The sequence below is a fragment of the Manduca sexta genome, chromosome 19, assembly GCF_014839805.1.
Source record: "Manduca sexta isolate Smith_Timp_Sample1 chromosome 19, JHU_Msex_v1.0, whole genome shotgun sequence".
NCBI classification, from domain to species: domain Eukaryota; kingdom Metazoa; phylum Arthropoda; class Insecta; order Lepidoptera; family Sphingidae; genus Manduca; species Manduca sexta.
Genome location: NC_051133.1, coordinates 2,112,518 through 2,139,493, shown reverse-complemented (window position 1 = coordinate 2,139,493; position 26,976 = coordinate 2,112,518). Strand labels below are relative to the sequence as shown.

The window sequence follows — 26,976 nt, the reverse complement described above, 5'->3', positions numbered from 1 at the left end:
TCATTTAGCACCAAGTAATTTCACTGTTAGTCAAACTGGAACTTGATTAGCAGCAAAAATATGGGAACCTAACTAGGATCCTCCTATATTAAATGAGGCTTAAAAAAGGGTTCACCTCCCGGTAGGTAACGGCTTGGCTGTGCCTCTGGCATTGCTTCAGTCCATGGGCGCTGGTTGCTACTTACCATCAGGCGGACGGGTTACTCGTTTGCATACTAAAGCAATAAAAAAATGTCGATCAAGTTTCATAAAGTGCCAATCTACCCAATGTAGTGAAGCTATAAACTTCTCTTAATTTGCCGAAGTTGCCCATTAACATGGTGCTGTAAGTTTGCTATATAATTTGGCGTGACCTGTTGCATCCCACAGTTCAACTTTTCACATACATCTACTATATTTCCGAGATAAGCAACTGGTGCCTTAGGGTTTGGCAATGCTATGTGAATTAGCAATAAAATCTTGTACATTCTTTGTTCATGGGGACAATTTTCGTATTTTTTTTTGTTGATTAAAAGAATGAGTGGAATTATATAATTTATTTTAGGATATATTTAATGCACTCCGAATTATTTCTTTTAGAGGATTTAGTGCCCTATTAAAATAAAGATATATCTATCGAGATATGTTTACATTATATTATGTATCTTATATATTTTAACCGAAGTCATAAAGTTGATTGATAGCAATCAGCTTTCAATGGTATCTTACACTGATTTCCATTTCGATTTACAATAGCACACCAAAATAATAGTTGAGCGAAGAAAATATAGCTAGCTTAGATCGCAGTGGATTTGCATTCACAAATATTTGCTCAGAGTCGGTATGCTGTTTATCTAAGGTCTTTGTGGTTTCTGCTATCTAGAAGATCGGGAATATTTATGTATGGAATATCTATTTTGTTTCTAAATTGAACTATTATGCTTATAAAAGGGATCTATTGAATCTTAATTTCGTATTTGACAACATAATATATCTTATTTATTTTTATTATGTCCTGAGCTGTGTCTTCAATATGAATAAAGATGAAAGAAAACAACAGATTCGTTTAAATCTATACTTATAATAAATCTGTAGAGAGGTCAATTCTGTACATGAAATATATTTCCAAAATAACTATCAGGGGGTGATTAGGGATCGATACTGATGCCAAAAATGCAATTAGTAAAATTTTTGTCTGTCTGTCTGTCTGTCTGTCTGTCTGTCTGTCTGTATAACCGTTATAGAAACAAAAACTACTCGACGGATTTTAACGAAACTTGGTACAATTATTTTTCATACTCCTGTGCTGGTTATAGTATACTTTTCATCACGCTACAATTAATAGGAGCAGAGCAGTGAAGGGAAATGTTGGGAAAACGGGAGAAGTTACTCCATTTTTAAGCTCACTTCGCGTGTGCAACCTTAATGGTTAAAGCTACATAGAAATCATGTATGACGGAAATGTTCTCCTTAAAATTATGTAAAAATATCCCACGACAGCATATGTCTATCTTTTATGGTTGACTCACATTGACACGTGTAACTCCCGATAGCTTAGCAGTTCGAAGCTTTCTGATTATATTTGTTTACTAATCTTAGGAACTATCGGTCAAAACTGAATAATTCTGTTTGCGTTGGATAGCCCTTTATTTGTGGGGTGCTATAGGCTGTATATCATCACGCTATGACCAATAGGAGCGGAGCAGTAATGAAACATGTTACAAATACAGGGACAATTTATTAGTTTTGAGTGCTTCCGTTGCGTGCGCTGCGTAAACAGTTAAAGTTATGCAACAATGATGTATGACGGGATTATTCCTCTTAAAAAGTTCTAAAAAAATATATTATAAAACAAAATCCCCGCTGCATCCGTTTGCCTGAACGTCTTAAACTCAAAAACTACCCAACGTATTAAGATAAAATTTGGTATGGAGACAGTTTGAAACCCTGGGAAGAACATAGGCTCCCGGGAAACTACTACTTTTATAATGGAAAACTTTAGCCTGAAAAACTTTATAACGCGGGCGGAGCCGCGAGCAAAAGCTAGTCTTTAATAAAAGAACACAGGTCTGTAAGCAGAATTACTTCAACGAGGTAGAAATTACGTTCAAATAACGTGGCTGAGCTTAAAAAATAAGATTAATTAATACAAGTGTGTCATTAAATTGGGTTAGATTACGGGTGTAATTAAGGTTACGAGTTGGTCTGTAATTATAAATTTCAGGTCACGAAGCGTGGGTAACGTTTGGTTTCCAATTAGACTAAACACGGGTTATAGATGATCGCATTTTTTATTTTGCTTTGTATCTAGTATTTAAGCGTCTGCCTTCCTATTTAATATTCATGCTATTGAATTTAACAATTGACTTCAATATACTCTATGATGAGATACCAGATTGTTAAAGTTACGAATTCTTGCTCCAGTTGTATTATTTATTTATTTATTTTAGGTTCTCCAGCAGATTATATACTCTATTTACACAGGAGTAGTATAATAAAGGTCATATTCTGATGCATTACCAACTTAAAGGAGTACACAGCGTTCAATTATTAGGACTATAAATATGGTTATTTTGTAGCAGAAGGTTGAAAACGAGCAGAAGGGTCTTCTGACGGTAGATAGTCGCTATCAGCCATAACTGCCTATCAGAAGAGTGGATGCGTTGACGATTTTAAAGAAGGAATTGGAAAGTGGGAAGCAATCATTCAAATAAAGTGAATTTTAAATATAAGAATATATAGTTTATTAAAAAAAATAGGTTATCTAGATTGTGAAAAAATTGAGTATTCAGGTGGAAAGGTAAAATTATAAATACACAAACGCTGTTGATATTTGAAACAGTATATAAAACTAGTTAGACAAAATATTTAGGCTTTGACTTATAGACATATTTTATAGTCCGAATTTGCTATTTATTTAGCCAACATTAGCTACAGCGGGTATGAGGGATTCGTAGATGGTGATGCCGCGTAGGAAAGTCTCGATGCTGAGATGTTCGTCGTGCTCATGCAGACCAGGCGTCGTGTTAGACATGGGGGAGAAGCCCAGCGCTGGAATGCCGATGAAGCGAAGGTATCTGCTATCGGTCCCACCAGGGAACACTTGGGGTTTCAAGGATATATGCCTGTTGGAGGTGAATGTGGTTTTATCATGTGCTGTATTAAGTTTATATTTCAATGTAACGGGAGAGGTGGATGTTATTTTTAGCATAATATTAGTAGAAGACATACTTTGGTACAGTGATGAAACGAGTAAAGATAATTCTTACATTTGATATAAAATGCTTGCAATGGCAAATCGTTTTTAGTTCTAAGTATCTAGTGCACTAGCCACTAAACTTTTACTTCTATATGCCATATTATTACAACCAATCGATTTAAGTACTTCTCCACGTTGTTACAACGGAAGTATGAATGTTCAAAGTTGATGACTGTGATTGTACAGAAGTACTTACAGATTATCAGCGGCATTTTTAAAAGCGATCCAGAAAGGATTAGAGTCATCCAGTTTAGTAGACGGAGTGTAAGGATCTTTCTGACTAAAGGAATACGTGACTCCAGCACCGGCTTCCGTGCACCAACGCGCGATCTGAATATTGAAGTTATAATACAATATGTTAGAGATACTAATAGTTACCTACACAAGGTGTTAAATTCGCAATAGTGACCTACGTAAGTGTGTTGCATGACGGAATTAGTCTGTTAATAATATAATGTATTCAGTTATATGAAACTCTCCTCTCACATGTGGAATATTAAAAAAAACTATATTGAGCCCTCAAAATTGGAAGACTATGGCTATAGCAACGTACAAGTCACCCCATTTAAACATGTTCCAGATATAATGTGGCATATATTTACGAATAGCCACATGCATTTCTGAAATTTTTTGAAAATTCTTTCCCGTGCAAAATTTGATATAAAATTTGATACGAAGTGCCCGACCTAGAAATCAAACCCGAGACCTTCCAGAAATAGCCCAAACGTCACCTCAAGATTAAGGAAACGAGACACTTAAAAGATATTTTCTAACAGGTGTAAATATTTAGTACATGATATCTCTCATCCTCTGAGCTTATCTATCTTCCTTTACCGTCAACAGACTTTAGATTGTAAACTATCTATTTGATTGCCCTCTCTCGGAGAAGTGGCAGGCAATATACATGCGATTAAAACTTAAGGCCATCGTTAGTCTTGCAAAGTTCCAGTGTTCATAATGTTACCGCTTAGTTGAAGATTTGTCTGAGATAGCGACGCTGCTCCACACGACGGAAACATTTTGTTCAAATTTTGTACATTTAGTGTCTTGTGTAATTTCTTAAATGGAGTTGACATTAGAATTTCAACAGTAAAAAATTTGCTTGAATTTCCTTTTCCATATTAAATGTGTGGAGGTTAATAAAGATGTTTCGATATTATTTTTTGTTTCAAGTAGCATCTTCTGCTTCTAACCACGCCTATGGCCGATCAGTATAAATTGTTGATATTTGCTAAAATACGTCACAGACAGATATCCTGTAGATCTATATGCTTTTAATCACGATTTCATTTAGCGGCAAGCAAAAGCTAATTTTATAATGGGAATAAAATTCAGACTATATTATTGAAAAGGCGAAACTATAATAAGCAATATGAATTTAAATCAATCATTAATAATTTAATTGGAAGAAAAGAGATTTACCATTTAAAGAAACCGCGTTTAAAATACTTTAAAAAGATAATAAAGTAAAAGAAAGCTACAGAAAAATATGCATAAAAGCATAAAACTCTTCTTTTAAAATTATTCAACTAAGTTTCCGCAAAGTGTTGCAGAATGAACTCCCAACGGGCACCAACTAGTTTGTTTTGTAATTTTCTAGTTTCGCATTGTATTTTTCAGTGTTGGCAACATTGCTGAGCATTTAAATAATTGTTATGGAATTTACTTATTAATTGTGTACAAGTTTTGTTAAAGTACTGTAAGAAGATTATGTCCATTCCGATAGGGACCTACTAATCTTAAATTAATTATGAAGAATTAAACGGGAACTGTAATTTTTTTTTGTAATTTTAGTCCATACATACCGTAGTGATTTATATCTGGGGTTAAAGTAATAAATTAGGGGCATTATAGAACTGTTCTCGTTATCTTTGTTCCAGTTTAATATAATTAGGTAAGTTTCAGACAAAATTGTAGTTACTTATCTAGAAATTCTTTTTAGGTAGAATAATAATATCAAATAAGAAAAAACTTCAAGATACGAAATATTACTTGTTAAGTTCTACGTGGTATTACAAAACTTCTCGTTACGAAATATTATTAGTTCTACATGGTATTGCCAACAATAATAATATTATTTTCTTTATATTTAGGTTAACGGCTTAGTTTAAAATTACTGTCTTGTTCTTGCATCATTATGGGACATAGATAGTAGTAAATGTAGCCTTCTGGGAATACAGGAACTGCTTAGCATTAGCGTATACAAGGACTTAATAATATTTTTTTAAATCAATGATTAAACTTATCAATGTTTTGTCTTTTTATTCGTAAATTATAAGAGAGCGTCAAAACAACGTATTTATCTCTCTTTAGAGAGTACTATATTCTTTGGTATTTATTTACAGATGTTTTGTCATGCAACTGGAGTGAGCCCGCAAATATTTTGTTATATGTTATATTATATACTTAATTTATGTTGTAAATACGTATAGTATATAGTTGTATGTTTATGACTAGCCAGTTCGAATTGGGTATATCCTGTAATATCTTTGTGTTGAATAAAGAATAAATTAATATTTTATTAACTATGTTAGTAAGGGATTATAGTACAATAAACATACCATTTGTTCGAAGGCTTCCAAGTCTACGTTAAGTGCAAGTCGTAGATCAAAACTAGCGCTCATACTCTGTGGGATGACATTGTTCTGGATGCCGCCCTGCAAAATAATTGCAGTTTGTTACAAGCAATTAATTAAAAATACTGTCGTGAAACTCGAGTTATGTTATATTATTATAAATAAAATATATATCAAGCAATAAGTTATTCGTACTGTTTACTATTGAGTTATGATGCTTTGTTGTGTTCCAGAAATTCTGTTTTGAAATGGTATTTAGAATCTTTTTCCATTTGACTTTTTAGTCTTTTATCCACATACATTGTTACCCAAAAGGTTTTATTCTTTATTTATAAAAAACATATAGTTTTCTATCGTTTGTAAGTTACAACAAAATGTTAAGAGAAAATTAATTTAATCCATATTTTTAAAACAATATAAAATTAAATGTAATTTTAAAATACTTTGTAATACATCCAGCATCTCGATGTCGCTCGTTACTTACAAATCCTATCTCAAAACTTCACGTAGAGAAATAGCCTATATTTCCGTGCAAAATATTCAAATATTCTCACTGTTTTCTCGTATTCTTGTGGATAGACAGGCGGAGCCGCAGCAAGCGTCGGAAAGTCAATGTAAAATATTTTTGTTACGTTCATACTCCGAGCGACTAGTTCATATTACATGCATTCGTGACGGCGTGAGAATTGTACAATTCGACGCTTACCTACTTCCAATTTAAATATGTCTAATTTCCCTTTTTTTAAATACATATGCTTTGTTAATTATCACTTTAACGGTGAAGGAAAACATCGTGTAGAAACCTGCATACCTAAGAATTACTTTATAGGAATTTCGAAGGTGTGTGAAGTCTACCAATCTGCTTTAAGCCAGCGTGGTAGACTAAGGCTTAATCCCTCTCAGTAGTAGAGGAGGCCCGTGCCCAGCAGTAAGACAGTAAATACAGGACTGATATAATAAATAAATATGCGTCTAATTTAATCATTATGCACTGCCAGGATAAGATACTGTTTCCTTTGCTACTGTTACTTACAGATACCATGGTGAAGTTGATGCTGGTGACATCACCGATCGCCAAATCTGGGTTTTCGGCTAGTTTCTTCTTAGATTCTGCTCGCAAATCCATAAATTTGTCAATCATGTAACGTAACTGCAGACAAAGATTGTCTTTAAAATTACAACATTTTGTTTCCATGGCCGTGATTATTATAGTTTTATATTCCCTTAACTATGCAACTTATAATATTAAGGATCAAAACTCAACAAATGATCGTAGTAAATGTAGACAAGAAGGTATAGTTGAAAATCTATGAAAGAAAGGCATTCTAATTGTGATGCCAAGGAAAAGGGAAAAGCGTATGATCAGTTATGAAGTGAAAAAATATTGATAAAAAAAAATTACAAATTTCAATCCATAATAATAGTAAAGTAAATCAAATAATTTTAAAATTCTTGAAGTGGGAAGTAAACATGTTTTTGCCAAACTCATCTTCAGATAAAATATGTGTTTGCGTGAACTCGAAAGTGCAACTGAGCTAATTAATTTCGCTTCTTACGGTCAATACAAATACAGTTCAATTTTTAACTTGAAAAGTGATGCAATAGTTGGAGTATCGCAGTACAAAATCAAAATAAAATAAAATTGACAAGCACCAAAAATATTCCTGCTACACATCGATTGCTACCCGATACTTTTGCTATCTCTCACGTTATTGCCAATAACAGTTTCGTTTCAAATACGATAGTTGTGAAATGCCTCGACGGGCTTCTCATAAAGAACATTAAGTACCTACAATTGAACCGTCTTTTTTCAATATACGAATACTTTTTTAATCTATCGCAAAATTAGACCAATCAGCACAACTTTGTTTGACGTGCTCACACATGCTTTATTTTGATTGGTTTATTTTCAAGATCAGATCGAACATTGAGTGCAGAAACTAAATATAATGAGTTTGAAAGAAATAGCAATGTTTCGAAATTAATTTCGAAGTCCAATATTTTTAGCAGTCAATCAAAAGTTGGAATCAAAAGTTGAGCCTCTCAGCGGTGTAAAATAGTTTCACGCAAGTAACATCTATTTGTATAGGACATCACAAAATCTTCAATTCAAACAGGTTGATATAATTGTGACTAGCGAGAGATAATCATTTCCCTTAATCGATACTCTTGAAGGCATTCCACTTCCTTTACCATACTCAAGTGCATCAGTGTTTGTTTGTCATACTTGGATATAAAACTTCGGCAATAAAGTGAAAAAGATCCCTTAGTCAGTCAGATTAAATATGCTTTTCATTTAGCTACATTGTGGTAATAAATACGATGTTTCGTTGAAACATAGCGCTTCTCGTGGCATTTTTCTAGATTTATTTGTTACAATTCTGCTTTTGCCGCTTTTTACCTAAATTAATTTGGACTCCTTTCTAGGGATTACATTCCTTTCTGGATAAAATAAATAGCTGTAATATTAATTGTACGCATTTAATAGTAGGTTTAAGACTGATTCGAACGAACAGCGAATCTATTTATTAACTTTGATTCCAAGACATTTCTCCATTAATCGAAATCACTTATATATTTATTATCATTTTCTGGCGAAGAACGTTGTAGGAAGTGCATAAGTAAGTATTATCTGTAAGAATTTCGAAGCTATGAAAACTGTAACACCCATGAGCCACGAGAAGTCGCGTGGTTTCAATGCATTGGGCACGGAAGTATCCCTTATAAATTACGTATATTATATAAAGTTTAAATTCCCCAGGCAGGATCTTATTCGTTCTACTATGCTGTTATACAATCAATAAGCAAACCTATTGATAAATTTACCAAACATGCAAGTTACCGCGATGTTTGTTTAAAGTTTAGAATGATAAGTTCGCCACAAACATGACCATTTCACCGGAACATTATTGAGATCCTCTTGATTAAATAATTACAGTGCACAGGCTATTGGCACCCCGCCAATGTGACGTTGTTGCGGGCGATAAATTAACACCGCCACGGGCACTAACAATGTTAGGTAACTAGATAGTATCGGATTCTAATACGTCAGTAATTAGGATATGAATTAGTCATGCTAGATTTATACCTACTAAGTATAATGTGATTATTGATATTGTTATACACGTATACGTGCGTAAGCTATAGGTAGTAAGTACATATGTACAGCTGCGTTGAGACGCTGCGGCAATAATTCAGTGTGCTAATTTGGTGTGTAGTTGTTTGGTGGTAGGATATATTTTATATCCGCCCGGATAGCGATCACCGTTCATAAAGTGTTAAAACCCGCCACAGTAGCAGTTACAAGTTGCTTATATTGTAAAAATAACATTCAATTTGATACCATTTGTCTTCAAAAAAACTTATAGATAATATTTGAATTAAGTATATATCACAACATAAACATACAAACCGAAACAAGACATACCTACTAAATAATATAGAACAGTATCTAATTTGATATCAGTAAAAGAAACTCATGTTATTAATCGATCCAGAATAAAAAAGCAAATCCCACGTCACTGCAATGAATCAGTACTTTTTCAGTAATTGCTAAGCTACCACGGCGGCAAGGGAAACGATTTTTCCTCCTACCTATTCTTATTTACCATTTAAAGACATTATAACCGTTTTCTTACACATTTCTTTGCGATGAAAACTTAGATAATATTCCTTTGTTTACTTTTATATAGTTAAGTACTTTGTGTAAATGTAGAAACCACTTATTTTTTAAATAATTTCTTATGTTTACATGAATGTTAGACATTAAAATAATACTATTTTACGGATTTTATCGCGGTTTTTTATATTATAATTTTCTTCCGACGCTTCGAAGACTTTCCAGTCTTCGTGGTCGCGAGGTGGACTTATTTTAGTGTTGAGTTGTTACTGCATTTTGTTCTTTGATGGTCATTAGGAGTCTCCTTGAGGTAGACACAGGGGATGATTAAGGCATTCGATATAAATACGATTTAGCCTTTAGTATTGAGTGACTTAAATTCTTCTATGAATATTGGAAAGCTACTAAATTCAACAGGAACCTAAAAATTTTGCGTAATGTTTAGTCAAATATGTTTAGCGTCCTTTATCATTAAAACAAAACTAATTATATTTTGATTTCAAATTGCCGAATTTTTGAATACGCAATTTACTAGACTTGTAGCTCGAATAAGCTACATTAAAACTCCATTAAAAACAGTTTATCCTTCATTCTAATATAAATACCTAAGATACGTACCTTTTCGCCACAATTGTCCGGGAGTAGGAGCGATCCATGACCGGACTTGCCGGGACAAAAAATGTTCACATCTGCAAAGCATTCAAATCGGGGCACTATTAGTAAAGGTGTAGTGTTTATTTTTCAGTTACGTATAAAAATATATCAAGATTCATTGATATCATAATACCTACGTCTAGTTTCAGCAGTTATTTGGTTAAATGTAGCATTTTGGTCTCATTCACATTGTCTTTATGAAGAGTAATTACAACACCTCGCAGTGGCGAAGGCTGAAGTTTTCCTAAAGGGAACTTGACATAACATATAGGTACTAATATGCATAAATGCGGTCTGTAAATCGTTGTAATGATAATTAGATATTACATAAATTACGAAAGGGAAGCCGGCAGGAACCGGGTTATATAGTCCCTTCACTGGCACCTTGCAATATAACTTCAGACTTGCAAATTCTGTTAAAAAACCTGGTAGTTTAATTAAAATAAAAGTATTTTTCGGATTTTATCGCCAGAAGGCTGCCAAAAGACTGCAAAGTCTTCGAAACGTCGGGAAAAATTATAATATCAAAACCGCAATAAAATCCAAAACATAGTTTAATTTTAATATCTAACATTCGCGTAAACATAAGAAATCTGGTAGGTTAATGCTAATAGTCTTACGCCAAATAGTCCTCTCTCCATAGAAGACGAGGTAATCATCGGAGGCGCAAGCGATGCCCTCATCCAAGGCGAAACCAACGTTCAGATTTTTGAAAGCTTCAGTCTTCACGAACTCTTCCATGCCCAAGAGGCCGCCGATCTCTTCATCTGTTGAGTTGATACTTAATTTAATACATTTGATTTGGTTTAGGTCTTGGTGATCTTGTATGTTTATAATAATAGTATTGAAAGTACGTTTAGTATTTTAGTGTGAAAGAAACGTTTCAATAAATTTGTTTACATTGTGAATGGACCGACTTTGTATTTGCTTTTACTCGGTCGTGTTCAATATGTTCAATATTTCTATTGTTCTATATATTGGATTAATGCTTTTGATTTGTAAACTGTTGATTTTCCTAATAATATAAAAAATAAACTTTATTTTACGCTTCGTATGGTCACGCTCAGCTGGTGTTTTGCTCATTCACTTGCTAAATTGCCGTCGCTTAATCTTTTTTAACCATCTCGTAAGTTAGGTTTGTCAAAATATACAAAACAAATGAAATCAAACTTCATATCATATATGTTTAGAATGCATATGTCCATACCTTATTAATATTTGCAACAATATTCAACATTAAACAGCACGACTGAAAATGGCACGTAATTACTGTCCATTTACGATTCAAATTGAACTGCCTGGTTCAAGACAAATAAATCTGCAGGAGGTAAGCCATCAACCCCTCGAGGCACACTCGTCAGCATGCCGGAAAGTTTCAAGAGGTTTGGCTCAATTCCAAAAGAGCAAGAACTTGTGTTCCATTATCATCTAAATTGAAGAAAATATATCGTATTTAGAGATGGCTTATAGTAGTTAATCTATAGGGATGTAGTTTTTTGCATTAGTATCTTCTATAGGTATATAAACTTTTAAAAACAAAGTGCAGGTACAGAATTATTCGAAGATTTTCGTTTCCATATTACCTACATCCGATACAAATATTTGTATCATGTAAATATAAACTCGGATTTTAACTTTAGGTACTTCTTTCTGCTCTGCCTATTTGAGACGTTATTGAATTAGCCGTGACAGCGAAACAATCAAGGTCTTTAGCGATTACTTTGTACAACTCAATCGATTGCTCAAAGAAAACGTTTGCCATTTATAAAATCAATATAATTATAATTGAGTAAGCTATTGACTCAGTGGCACGTGGATGTAGGATTATAGATTGTATAATGTCAATGTCACAGAATACTGGAACGATGACTATAATTTTTTTTATATTATGTTCCGGGCTTGCTACGGTTTGGGAAATGCAAAGATTAAGATTATGCCTAACTGTTTAATGTCTTTGGAGAAGTGGTATGTATTTTATTTGTATATATTTTGAGTATGGCTTGTATAAATAATGTTTAATAAAATAACTTTTATTTTCATTTTCCCAGAATTTATGAAACTTTAAAAAATAACCACGTTCTCTAAATAGTGTTTTATTATGGCTGCCCATTCACTCGCCAGTGAGTACCAGTGGCAGAGATAACACGTTTTGCCCGTGAAAAGGAGTGATTAAACTAACCCATGTTGGCCATTTGAAAACCTACCCGGCATTTTCAAATTCAACCCATCAAATTATCCTGTCAAGATTTATGGATCATTCTTACCCGGAACAAAAGACAAATGGATAGTTCTCTTCAGCTTGATGCCTTTACTCTTCAGTCTCCTCACGGCTTCGATGTACTGGATCGCGACTGACTTCATGTCCTGGACTCCGCGCCCGTAGATAGCGCCGTCTTGTATCTCCGCTGCGAATGGAGGATGAGTCCAGCTTGCCTGCAATTTGTTAATATGTCATCTCATCTTTAGAACATTTTTTTTTAACATTAGTTTAAAGTTATTTATAGGCCGTTGAAGCATTACGTAAGCAGAATTTTAATATTTTTATCTAATAAAAGCCTCTATCTTGCACACAAAAGATTTGAACATCATTTAATTAATCTTTGACATTGGTGGTGGAAAAAGATTCAGAGCAATTAATGTTCCAAAAAGGATTTTCAGTATAGTGGCTACTCATGTACTCACCGAGTTTATAATTGCATTGGTTGCAATAAATAAATTGAATATTTATATTTCTTAACATATATGGAAAATAAATATGTAAAAATACTATATAACTGATCGCAATCGATACGCAATCGTGATAACATTGAATTCATTCTTACCACACTTTAGAGTATTATCTAACAAAGCGCAGCATATTTGGCATAATTACGCGCAGATTTGGCATAATTAAAATTAATATAGAAAGTGCAGAAAAATAAAATGAATACATTACTTCGATGTTATTTAATTCGATGATCGAATTTAAACCACCAGACGACCACCAACGAGTACCTATAAGTATATCTAGATAATGTTTGTTCACTACTATTAAGGTGGGAATAAATTTTAAAGAAATTTGAGAGCTATCTCATAGACATTAATCGACCGCACGGACGTTTTCTCACGACCGCGTCCAAAGGCTCGCTGGAGATAAGCGGCCTTGCTTGGGTTCATAAATATTTTTCATACTTTTATCTCTTCCTTCATGATTTTTTGCACACTGCAGGGTAATGATTAATTATGACTAAAATCCTTGTATGCTTACGGTCTTATTTCTTATATTAGATCCCTTATAGTATTCAATTGCCATGCGATTTGCCAGTCCATCCAACATTTCTTTAAAAATTGGCGAAAAATCTTCGAAACTACTTACGAAGTCAAGTCTTTCTTGGCAACGAGATTCGCTGGTGTTGGTTCAATACCATCGTAAAAACTGTTCGAGATGTTTAATCTATAAATTCCTAATATTATAAGTATTGTGTATTTTCTGTTTATAGGTGGAGCTATTTCGTTTATATTTAGTGCATGAATGGATCGGTTCGACCGAGGCAGTGCCACAGTCTTTTTACTGTAATGTCAACAAAACCATAGACATTCAAAAAAATAACGTTGTAAACTTACAATTCCTTACATTGGCGGTAAAGATTATTTATCACTAGCTTTTGCCCGCGGCTCCGCCCGCGTTATAAAGTTTTTCAGGCTAAAGTTTTCCGTTATAAAAGTCACGCTATATATTTTCCCGGAAGCCTGTGTACTTCCCAGGGTCTCAAACTGTCTCCATACCAAATTTTATCCTAATACGTTGGGTAGTTTTTGAGTTTAACACGTTCAGGCAGACAAATTCAGCGGGGGACTTTGTTTTATAATAAATTTTTGTATAACTTTTTAAGAGGACCAATCCCGTTATACATCATTGTTGCATAACTTTAACCGTTTACGCAGCGCACGCAACAGAAGCTCTCAAAAATAATATATTTTCCCCGTTTTTGCAACATGTTGAAACTGTTACTGAACCGCTCTTATTGGGTATAACGTGATGATATACAGCACTCCACAAACAAAGGACTATCCAACACAAAAATAATTTTTCAGTTCGAACCGGTAGTTCCTGAGATTAGCCATTACTGCTCCGCTCCTATTGGGTATAGCGTGATGATATATAACCTATAGCACTCCACGAACAAAGGATTATCCAACACAAAAAGACTTTTTCAGTTCGAACCGGTAGTTCCTGAGATTAGAGCGTTCAAACAAACAAACTCTTCAGCTTTATATAATAGTATAGATGTCGCAGTAGTCAAAGTTGCGTTAATGATGAGATGTGTATTCGTCTGCCAAGTTTGAATTTCCCGCCCTCTATATTCGCCGCCCGGGGCACGGGCCCTGGCTTGTCGCCCCCTAGATCCGGGGCTGACTGAGAGTGTTATAAACGTAAGAGTAGACAAATATAATGAGAAAGCTTCGAACTGCTATGCTATCGGGAGCTACACGTGTTATTGTGAGTCAACCATAAAAGATAGACATATGCTGTCGTGGGATATTTTTTATATAATTTTAAGGCGAACATTTCCGTCATACATAATTTCTGTGTAGCTTTAACCATTAAGGTTGCACACGCGGCGGAAGGTTAAAAAATGGAGTAACTTCTCCCGTTTTCCCAACATTTCCCTTCACTGCTCTGCTCCTATTAATCGTAGCGCGATGAAAAGTATACTATAACCAGCACAGGAGTATGACAAATAATTGTACCAAGTTTCGTTAAAATCCGTCGAGTAGTTTTTGTTTCTATAACGGTTATACAGACAGACAGACAGACAGACAAAAATTTTACTAATTGCATTTTTGGCATCAGTATCGATCCCTAATCACCCCCCTGATAGTTATTTTGGAAATATATTTCATGTACAGAATTGACCTCTCTACAGATTTATTATAAGTATAGATAGATAGATTAGTTATTACAAGTCTTCGTAATGCTATCTTTTGCTCTGAAAATATTGGTAATATTGTTAACTTATAATTCAACATGAAATCCCGAATCACTCTGTATACATAAGCTTCCTTTTCCACACCTATTTGTAGAACTAATTAGAGAGTTTTCACCTGGTGGCGGATGTTGTCGTTTTTTAATTCTGGTTAAATAAAGTTAGAGGGACGACATTTTGCAGCCAATGTACGAACATTTTCATTAAACCACTTTGATACCCCAGGCTGTAGCGGTGCGAGGATAAATAACGTAAAGCATTATATTATTAAACTAGTTTTTGCTTACGGCTACGTCCGCGTGGAAGAGCTTTTCCCTTATAAAATGTACCTTATATTTTAAGTTAGACCTCTAGATAAACATCGGTGAAAACTGTATTCAATTCTATGCAGTAATTTTGGCTTCTGTTGCTCTAATAAATACTCCCAATATTAGTTTTTCTTCTATATCTATAATTTACAGACATCGGCCTGTTATAATTTTATTATATGTAAAGATGTATAATGCATACGTACGTACGCATAGATGTGCAGTTTGGAGTCGTTTAAAAGCTAAGACAATGAAATGAACAGTTTCTTAAAGCGCGCATCATTTATTTTTTAGGCCACATTTTTATCGTTTTTTATTTATGAATGTTATGGGCATTAAAACGGTTTAAATGGCTCCAATTAACTCTTAATTCCAAGTTTAACTAAATCGCTTAAGAATACTGCCTCGGTGGCGTAGTTGTATTGCATGCCCGGTACAATAGCGCTCTGAGGTCCTGGGTTCGAATCCCGGGTCGGGCAAAGTGATATTTGGGTTTTTCTGCTCAGTATCAGCCCGGAGTCTGGAATTTGTGCCCGATATGGCGATAGGCTCGCCCCCTATCACATCATGGGACGGAACATACTTGGCGAAAAGTGGGTGCCCTAGTTGCGCCTCTGCATACCCCTTCGGGGATAAATGCGTGATGTTATGTATGTATGTATGCTTAAGAATAAACATATACTTAGTTCTATCATGCACGGGGGATATCAACTTCATACAGTCTGAAACTAAAGCAAGACTTCTAAGATTGGAGTCGCGGGACTAGCAATTTGCATACGTCCCAGAAAATGATGCGAACTGCCGTTGTTACTCAATGCACCAAACATAACATCTTAATTACCGGTTAAGTTATATTATTTTATTTATTATTTCTCATCAATTACTTTGCTTCACACTTGCCAAATTAGACCAGCTTGGCGAACTGGTCTCCTCGAGACGACTGACCCCCATGTGTGTTTGTTGTCGGTTTTATTTGATTTCAAGCCATATTTTGTCCTGTGCTTAAATATATACTTGTTTAGTTCAGAATAGATTCAATTTGGCCCATATATATATTTTTATTTTTAAACGGGCATGGCAAAGTGTTTCCACTACACCTGATGGTAAGTGGAGTGGGGTTATATAGAACGTCGACTGACGAGAGATGATTACCCCTCGGCAGTCGATACAATTATGTAGGCCTGATGAAGCCGGATAAACACAGGCTGATCCCGGAACGCGAAACATAATTTTAAGAAAGTCAGAGGTGTGTGCCGTTTGTATTTGAACTTGCGGACGTTCGTCTCGGCAGTCCGTTTTACACGCGACTAAGCTATCGCCGCTAGTTACTGACGTTATAAACATACCTCAAACACTGGAACGACGTCCATGTGAGAATTTAACATGACGCTGGGCAGCGAGGGTTGCTCTCCAGTCCAGGTCATCACCAGGATCGGCTTCTTGGGCACACATTCAAATACCTGCACCGGGAGGTCCAGACTCTTGGCTTGGTTCTTGAGGTATTCAATACATTCATCTGAAAGAGAAATTTTATTTAATATTTGTTCGGCAGCAGGAAATAATTTTGTGTTTTTGAGCTTTAGAAAATTACAAATAAAATAATTATTTACAGTTATTATTACTTGAAATAAAACACACAGAATATTTATAATTAAGTTGATATTTAAAATCGGCACAACTTGGGCAGAATTAAAATTATTTTCACGTTTTATCCCTTACGTATAATACCGAAAACAAAATTGTTTTCTGTACAACATAAAAAACACTTAGTCCATTGAAAAGTTACATTTGGGGTTGCGTTTTTTAGAGGACGCAATTTTATTTTTTTGAAGTGTAGGGGGGGTCAGTGTAAAGCTAAAACCAAGTTTGTGGGGTCGCCACCCTTGTCCCATGGCCGCCATCTTGAAAATAGGGGTTGAAATGGTTTTACGATGCATCTCTTAAACTATTTATCTGACAAAAAATGTATAAACATTTTTTGTTGCAAATTAAATTCTCTACAACATTGGTCTAGTAACTTTTGTCGCAGAACTATAAATAAAAAATTTATAAGCGATAATGTTAAGAAATTAAATGTTAAGCAATGTCCATTGCAACGTCATCAGAACGTGTGTTTATAAGGTTCATAATACTTTTTGTACTCTCATTAATACCCAAATACCCAAGGGACCATTAGGGAACAAAAGAACATCTGCCTGCTATTATTATTATTATTTCTAACCTCTTATTGTAAGAATAGCTGATAATATTGTGTTGAAGTTGTCGTTCAACTTATATCTTTTAGATGTACTGTGCTTTAAAGACTTTTAAAAGTCAAAATGCTAATAAAAAAAAAGTAGTTTTCACTCAAGTTAAAATCGTGTCTAAAATCATTCGAAATCGTCTTCACAATTAAAAACAGAATAAAATACATCCGCACGTACAGAAATATGTAGCACAACTAAAAGATATAAGTTGAACGACAAATTCAACACAATATTATCAGCTATTCTTACAATAAGAGGTTAGAAATAATAATAATAATAGCAGGCAGATGTTCTTTTGTTCCCTAATGGTCCCTTGGGTATTTGGGTATTAATAAGAGTACAAAAAAAAGTATTATGAACCTTATAAACACACGTTCTGATGACGTTGCAATGGACATTGCTTAACATTGAATTTCTTAACATTTTCGCTTATAACTTTTTATTTATAGTTCTGCGACAAAAGTTACTAGACCAAAGTTGTAGAGAATTTAATTTGCAACAAAAATGTTTATACATTTTTTGTCAGATAAATAGTTTAAGAGATGCATCGTAAAACCATTTCAACCCCTATTTTCAAGATGGCGTGCGTGGGACAAGGGTGGCGACCCCACAAACTTGGTTTTAGCTTTACACTGACCCCCCCTACACTTCAAAAAAATAAAATTGCGTCCTCTAAAAAACGCAAGGTAAGGCCTAAAAAATGTAACATTTCAATGGACTAACTCCCGACATGGAAATAATTTCACGCAGATACTCTGTCTATGGGAGTTAATTTACAATTCTGTTTTACATCTGTAATTATTAAAGAGAAGATTTGTCCATAATTTTATCATTTTGAACAAGCTTGTTTAGTCTATTGATTTTTGGTTTTCTCGTTAAAGTAAAAACGAGTTAATTAATGATAGTAATAATATCAGCCCTGTATTATATACTGTCCCACTGTTGGGCACGGGCCTTCTCAACTACTGAGAGAGATTAGACCTTAGTCCACCACGCTGGCTTAGTGCGGATTGGTAGACTTCACACACCCTCGAAATTCCGATAGAGTATGTCTCAGGTATGCATGTTTCCTCACGATGTTTTCTTCACCGTTAAAACAAGCGATACACACAAAGAATACACACATATTTTTTTTAGAAAAATCAGAGGTGGATGCCGATGTGGATGCGTGCCCTTGGGATTTGAACCTGTGGACATTCGTCTCGGCAGTCCGTTCCACAACCAACTAGGCTATAGCCGCTTTAATTAATGATAATGAAATCATAAATATTATCTTCACACAACCATAATATACAGTCTCATTAAAATTAATGCTAATCCTTTCAATCGGCTGCCGAATTAGAGTCCCAAGTGTTATTGCGGAAAACCGATGTTTCTAAGCCTTGAGACATAAACGCGCATGTTCCGAACTGTGGCGAGACAGTGAGCTTGCAAAACCAAACATTATGAATATTATTTATATGAATTCGATCACATAGGCTCATTGGAGTTTCGGTGCCGTGGTACTAAAACTTACGTGAACAAGTTCATGTGTTCATACATTCAAAGCAAAAAAAAAAATCCAATATTGCACACGTAATAGAAGATATTTTGACAATCAATCAACGCTCATTGACTTCATGGGTTGAAGTTTGGAGTTAGGAAATGCTTTTGCTGAACACTGAACTTCTACGTCTAAGCCGTGGAATTGTTATGTACCTTCTACGTTAAGCAGGAAATACAATGTGGAATAAGTTTTAAAATATGTTATGCCTAATGATTTCTTATGTTTCCCCAAATGTTAGACATTGAAATAAAACTATCTCACTTATTTTATCGTGTTTTTTTATATTATAATTTTCTCCCGACGTTTCGAAAACTGCAGCCTTTACAGTCATGGGCGGACTGAAGTATTAGTCCTCCGAAAAGTGAAAGTTACAATATCTACGCAATTTTACAATTATAATTTTTAAAAATGTTTGCTGTTGACGATCCTATCAACGCAAAATAAACTCACAGTGTCTGAGAATAGTCAATAGTAGAAAAAAATACTTTATTCAAATATGTAATGCCTTTCATCGCGTTAAGTTTCCATTCTGAACCCATAATGTGACTTTATACAACGATGTTACCGTAATTAACGTTGGGATGTACGCTACGGATCCTCAGGTAATTTCGCAAATTGTCCACGGCGGGGTCGCTCGCTTGATCACCGGACATTTTGCAAAAATAACGTTCACTGCAACACAATGCTCTAACTACCTACCCGTAGAGTTTCAATTTATATTGAGTAATAACCGCAACGTTCCGTGGGAATTGGGGAGGTTGGGGCAGAATATATAATGGTAATAATTAATTGGAATTAGATTGTATAAATTACCAGGTAATAATTGAATGAGTTCGCAATAATTGATTTTATTTAATTCTCTTCGTTTTGTTGTATATTATTATTTATACTTAACAATGACAGGGTTACACTTTAAAACGATTATGAAAATATGCAAGTATATATTTTACTTTAGCTACTATGTAATATAAAAATAATGTCAGCGATATATTTAATTTTGTAATGTTTTTACCTTTCAAAACCACATAAACTCATATAATATTTGGTATAAATTGCGCAAAATAAATCAAAAAAGCATAACCTCATAATTACATTTCCAAGGACCTTTGAGTCTCATAACAGTTAATGTACATCAACAGCAATCTAGGTCCCAGGTTGCGAATTTGCGTGTGCCTATAAAACTCTCACACGGACATAAAAAGTTATTTTATCTGTTGTAAGAAGCCAAGTGAGTTATTTTTGCAATGTTTATATTCTTGTAAACAACTTTTTACTTGACTATATATGTCTATTTATGGGTAGGTTAATGCATTTTATGTTTGTATTCAACTTAACTATATGAGTTAATTTTATTCATATTTTTTTTTAGGATCTAGAGTTCGGTTCTCAGGTCAAGCAATTTACGTTCATTTTTATAAATTCGGAAAAATGCACGTGTAATTTTTTTTTACATTTTATAGTAATAGTCTGTTAAGATGTTGAGTAAAACACGTATATGTAAGGATTACTTTTCCCCAAACATATGGGGATACTAAATTAACCTAACTTTATTTAAAAAAAGAGGATACAATACACATAAAAATGTTGTCTCAAAATATGTTTTCAGTAACATTGGAACAGTAAAGTAAAAAGACGGAATTGTGCCTAAAGCCTAGTAATAGTATTTATCTAGACACACGAGTAGAGCGTGGCGTGGCTTTTGCTGCTTCGGTTGCCAAAATTTTAACAAATGTATGACCACTACGCTTCATCCGCGGGTTCATCTACATTCTGGATTTTAGCGTTAAAAGAATTTTGCTCACGTACGTGCATATTTTATATTCATAAAGGGAGTAAATGATGTAGACCATCCTGGGAAATTGAATTTTGAGCTTAATCTTGCTAGAGAAAAAAATAAATTCTAGATGATATTAATGTGGTAGGGAAAGAAATGAGACGTTTCATTAGGAAGAAGTAGATTTTCAAATACATATTACTTTATAGGTATTGATTGGATGAACCTGTTTCATAACTCGAATCACTAAGTAAGCGCATTAATAACGATTTGAACCATATGTCATTAGAAATCAATTGCATACAAAGGTACTCCAATCTCGAGACCGTGGAAGTTATTATAATTTTTTTTATTGCTTTGAATGATGAGACGAACTTGCCGTTTGCCGATGGTGAACGATACGACCGCAAAGTAGACACACCATCCAACACCTTGATTTACAAAGTATTGTTTGGTATTCCACTGCGCTCGTCATCCTGAGACGTGAGATGTTAAGTCTTATTATATCCAGTAGTTACACTAGCTACAACGTAAAAGTATAAGATAAGACGAAAAATCTGGAATGGTTAGATCCGAAAGACGTTTCAACTGGAAACATGTTAGAGACAAATGTATCTTAAAAACGTAAAATGTGTGAAATATAAAAGAATGCAGAAAAATAATGATTTTTAAAAGACTGTCGCACTTATCGTATACTTTGATCTCGTGCCAAGTTTTCTCGCTCAGTCTTTTCCACCTCTCGCAGAATATAGAGATTCTCCCACACCTTTATACACATAAACCATAATGAATAACCGAGATGAAACTTGATGGTTCATTAATTAAATAAAATAAAAAAGCCCGCCTCAATTAATATTTTAATTACAGTTATATAAAAAATAACACAAAACGTATCATATTATACCGTAATAGAAAAAAAATCACGTCCTCTTCTGACGCAGTGTTTGACACCTTTAAACACATATTTAAAATAAATAGAAACAAGTTATAGGTATTTGTTTATATTTTCATAAAAGGTTCAGTTAGGTCACAAGTTATTATTGAATTTAAAACGTATTTCACCCTAATCTATTTCTGGTGTCATGTGTTTAAAGGCGATTGTTGACATACGTTTAAAATATAATTTTATTTTTAAATTAACTTTTGCAAGCTTCGCCGGCGGATGTAATTATAAATCAATATTTAAAAAAGTATTAATTATTACTTATTTAGATTATGTATTTATTAATGTCGGATTATTATAAATCTAGGCAAGCCTGTGCCATAATTATATTGGTAAATATACAAGTGTGTTTAATTTATTGGAGCTTGGTTAATTATCTTCGATATTTAAAACATACTATTTCGCATGTTACAAAATAATAATCACACTATCTTATCTATATATATAAAAATTAATTGCTGTTCGTTAGTCTCGCTAAAACTCGAGAACGGCTGAACGGATTTATCTTATCTTGGTCTTGAATTATTCGTGGAGGTCTAGGAAGGTTTAAAAGGTGAGAAAAATTCGAATAATTGCCGGGAAAATCCTCAAAACAGCATTTTTCTATTTCCCATACAAACGTTTTCTAACTAATACGTAGAGTCAATTTGAGATTTATTGCTATGTTGTATAAAGTTCACTGTTGTTTAAGCAATGTAGGTGTGTTCCTAACATCAAAGCAGTGTGCGTTGGAGCACAGAATATAATAATGTAATGTCGCGTTCTGAAACTCAACAAAAGTGATATCGCGGACCCGACTAAATTGAACAGTCACAAAATTTAATATATCATTAGTTATTTGGTTGGCTTCACGATATTATTTCTTTTGTTTTACTTTAAAATGCATGTTTTCGTTATGGACAATTTTGAGCTACTTTTGCATATCTATACTTATAATAAATCTGTAGAGAGGTCAATTCTGTACATGAAATATATTTCCAAAATAACTGGGGGTGATTAGGGATCGATGCTGATGCCAAAATGCAATAAGTAAAATTTTTGTCTGTCTGTCTGTATAACCGTTATAGAAACAAAAACTACTCGACGGATTTTAACTTAACTTGGTACAATTATTTTTCATACTCCTGAGCTGGTTATAGTATACTTTTCATCACGCTACAATTAATAGGAGCATAGCAGTGATGGAAAATGTTGGGAAAACGGGAGAAGTTACTCCATTTTTTAAGTTTCCGTCATTTCGTGTGCAACCTTAATGGTTAAAAGTTCCTTCGATTTCACCAGGATCCCATCATCAGACCCTGACCGGACAATCGGACCACCTGCATACCACCATAAATTAAAAAAACATCCCGACAAATTGAGCACCTTCTCCATTTTTGAAACCCGAAATCCACGCGGGCGAAGCTGCGGGCGGAAGCTAGTTTATAATAAATTGTACGTTGAAATGTAAAATGAATGTCATAATATTCATTAAAGTAAATTCAATGATCCATATCTATTTTTCGTACACTTTGTGTAAGTCAGGATGGCCGAGCGGTCTAAGGCGCTGCGTTCAGGTCGCAGTCCACTTCTGTGGGCGTGGGTTCGAATCCCACTTCTGACAATACTTTTTTAAATGTTATTATCTTTTTAATGCTTTCGTTTGACCTTTATAACTCTACTATTGTAGATAAGTGATGGAATTACAATGTCATGTATGCTGATAATTATAATTGACATAATATCATTGTGTATTCATTTTGTGAGGTAGAAGACAATGATATGTAAAAGGTTGGGAATTTTTGTGATTCGCAAGCTTTCGATTTTTTATTTCTTTTCCGTCTTAGCCACTATTTATTTACTTGTATTTTGGTAATCGAGTTAAATCGGTCATATTATAGTCAATATTTAACAGACATTTATGAAAGTTCACAGTTTTAATTATATATTTTTTAATACTTTTACGAATAAATAAGGTGAATGTTTTGGTTGGAATTCCACCTGCCTTGTCACGGGTACAGCGTGCTTGTTATTAAAAATAGCACATGAATCGCCTCAAGATATACCAAACCTACCGTGTTCGCGTAGTTGTGGCCTTTTGATTTTTTATTCATTGATCACGCGGCCCCTCCCTACTCTTTCACACCGTTTCGTTAACCGCAATATATCGGCACACAGTATATAATAGGAAGCCGAGACCGCAAGTTGATATAATTATCTGTGGATGTAGTAAAAGTTATCTTAGAAAATATAGAGGGCATCTGATAAGAATGTTGACATAAAATGAAGCTGAACTTTAATTGTGTTTTTATAGTAACGTCAGGGCATTTTCACATGTATTTGCCCACAATAGGAATAGGCAGAGATGTAACTAGTGTATCTTTATAACATCAATATCTATACTATGTTTTTATATGTACAGTGGGTGCAACACACGTTTTCGAGATTATTGCAGAATTAATTTGGATTAGTTTTACCGGCATGCTGTTTTGGGTAAATGGTTTTAAAAAAATAAAAACAAAGTGACTGGAAACCTAAGCTATATACTTATTACTAGGATATGTCATTCCCATGTATTTTAGTTGCCTATTAACGTGAATAATTGTAGAATGGTGTCATGGCTACAGCCTCAGAACCTCAAAAACAAATTATAAATTGTGATGTAATATTTCTTACATGCGCTATATGTTTCACCGTTTCAAAGGTATGCAAAATATTATATACGTACCTACTTACCATTAGAGTAGGTTCTTTCTAAAGTTATTTTTAAAGTTGTTGTTCTTTATCTAATCTATCTATCTAATATAATTAGTCTATCATGCGATCTAAAGTCTGCATACAAGTATGAAAAATTATCTTGGTTATAAGAAACTACGCTAAACCAATTTACCTTAGTTCTTGTTTATAACTAACATTAGGCTAAAGGCTGGTAAAAAAATATTAAAGATCGTCGGATAATACGTATAACACAGCACTTTTTAATTGAAAACAGAACCATTATTTCCCGCTTCACTCTTTTCGTAAAATACTTATATTGTGTATTTTTATAGTAAAAGTGGAATGATGTTTCCATAAAGCAAGCAATCTTAGTCGCTACTAAATACAAAGTGCGTTGACATTTTTTAGTAATTGGCAAATTCAGAGTGATGATGTTGATTTTATATTACCACGAATATTTTTAGAAAAAAAACATTGAAGTATATAAATATCTATATATATCGAGGGAAATGAATATATTGTGCCTCTTGAATCTCTAAAACAAATTCAATCTTACTTATATACAATAAGAGGTGGTTAAGAATTGCTTAAATAGCTGTCAAAAACATCACCGGTTTCCTAGTTTAAATCTTATTAAGAGGCAAGATGGCGGGTTTTGACTCACAGCTGGGGCCTTATTCTCTATCCCGCACGTTATTTTGACAGTGCGTAACAAGCACGTAACACAACGCGTCATGTTAAGGACTATAGAAATTTGGCTTACAGAATACCATTCCACACACATTTCTCGAAGATAACATGACACGGCCGCGTTACGCGTTTACACTATCATACAGAATAAGGGCCCTGGTCGAGTAAATTTATGTTTAACTAAGCTCAGCTTTGGGAATTTTTTATAAGTAAGACTGTATATGTGTAAAAGATAATATGTCAGAAGTGGGATTCGAACCCACGCCCACAGAAGTGGACTGCGACCTGAACGCAGCGCCTTAGATCGCTCGGCCATCCTGACATCCGCAGGAGCGTCAAATATAAACTATACCAATTGGTAGACAAGATTTTAGGGTTAAATTTACTCGTACTTTACACTGACTCAATCAGTTTATTTAATAACCCCTTGTTATTTATTATACCATCATATAAATGTCTTATCATTATTCATAGTTTTATTTATCTAATTAGATGTAACAGTGGGTTTGTTTTTTATAAGTTAGTGTGACCGAAGAAAGCTCGGTTCCTAACAAGGCCCATCTTCCATGTATATAGTGATACGTCGCAATTTAATCAAAGAATTTTCATTATATTTACCCATGACACGATTTTATGAATATTTTGAAATTGAATGGGCTTTCAAGGGTTTCGTTACCTTACAGTAATTTAATTTGAATTTTCAATGTATATCAGCAAAGTCTCGTGCCTGCTTAGTGGTAGTCACGCAACACTCTATTGTATACTTGGTGATATTCCGCACTCATCATTCCTGTGGTAGCGTCGAGAATCAAAGTGCAGTTGTTTCTTTGTTTGCCTATTATAATTATGCTTTAAATATTATTGAATAGAAATTTAATTTTCAGTCACAGTAAAACCCTTAAAATAGTGACATCTCTCGGTATACTTCGGCACTACTTTTTATTCCTCATAATAATATCTAGACAAGTACCCTAGTAACAAGTAATTTATAAACTAAATACAAAAAGTATTATTTTCTCAATACATAGTAATAATTTAAAAATCAGAGCACGTTCGTGACCCTTGGGTTTTCGGCGAGCCAGCACGCGAGTTCAACTGTTAAACACTCGTAAATATAATGTTTAACAAAGTCTCGCTCATTGAATTATTACGGTCGCGTTAATGTTTTATTTATATTTTGTTAACCTTTTCTCACAGGGTTTGTTTTAAAAAATAAAGAAGCACGAATGTATTGTAATTCACACAATCATTAATAAAATTTCCTCGATACAGTCTTGCCTTCTGAAGAAATTGAAGGAAATAGTTCGTAGATACATTGTGATTAGCAAACACATTGTTCTACTGTTTTAAGGTTTAATTTTCTTTGTATGTCATGTTTTATGTGGTATGCCGTAATAAACTTATTTTTTAATCCGTTTTTTTTTCTAGAGGTATATGGACCAGGCATATTTCTAGAGAATAGAATTATTTTCGATTAGGATGGGTAAATGATGACGATACACTGTAATTTATATTGAAGTATAATCAACTTTCTAATTAATGGTCCAAAAATGAGTAAACCGCGTTGCAATTAGCAGCAGCTTTAGAGCTATACACAGGAGCGCGCATGAAATTCAGTCAAAGTAACGGTATTGTTTGATATGGCTATTTCCTAAATGAGGAATATACTAATTTAATATCACAATAAATACTGATTATTATAATATAATGAATAATTA

The 26,976-nt window shown here is 34.0% G+C and overlaps 1 protein-coding gene and 2 non-coding genes across 3 annotated transcripts; 1 reads left to right on the top strand and 2 right to left on the bottom strand.

The window, feature by feature from the left end:
• Nucleotides 1-2,699: 2,699 nt before the first annotated feature.
• On the bottom strand, nt 2,700-19,837 carry LOC115441320 (aminoacylase-1). The gene is made up of 9 exons (XM_030166066.2): nt 19,720-19,837; nt 16,709-16,878; nt 12,352-12,520; nt 10,708-10,854; nt 10,052-10,122; nt 6,848-6,964; nt 5,800-5,895; nt 3,435-3,568; nt 2,700-3,104 (listed from the first exon to the last, which is right to left on the bottom strand). The coding sequence occupies exons 1-9, from the start codon at nt 19,805-19,807 to the stop codon at nt 2,897-2,899; spliced, it is 1,200 nt and encodes a 399-aa protein (XP_030021926.2). The 5' UTR covers nt 19,808-19,837; the 3' UTR covers nt 2,700-2,896.
• A 3,553-nt stretch (nt 19,838-23,390) lies between these two features.
• Nucleotides 23,391-23,474, top strand: Trnal-cag. The gene has a single exon. It is a non-coding gene; the product is annotated as a tRNA-Leu (tRNA).
• Nucleotides 23,475-25,496: 2,022 nt separating this feature from the next.
• Nucleotides 25,497-25,580, bottom strand: Trnal-cag. Its single transcript has one exon. It is a non-coding gene; the product is annotated as a tRNA-Leu (tRNA).
• Between the last annotated feature and the right edge of the window lie 1,396 nt (nt 25,581-26,976).

What these genes read in the sequence shown, in the direction of transcription:
- LOC115441320 (XM_030166066.2), bottom strand. Translation starts at nt 19,807, where the DNA reads ATGTCCGGTGATCAAGCGAGCGACCCCGCCGTGGACAATTTGCGAAAT. An exon ending in ACGTCGTTCCAGTGTTTGAG is followed by an intron (nt 12,521 to 16,708) that starts GTATGTTTATAA and finishes AACAAATTGCAG; the next exon opens with GCAAGCTGGACTCATCCTCC. An exon ending in CGGACAATTGTGGCGAAAAG is followed by an intron (nt 6,965 to 10,051) that starts GTACGTATCTTA and finishes CTTTGTCTGCAG; the next exon opens with TTACGTTACATGATTGACAA.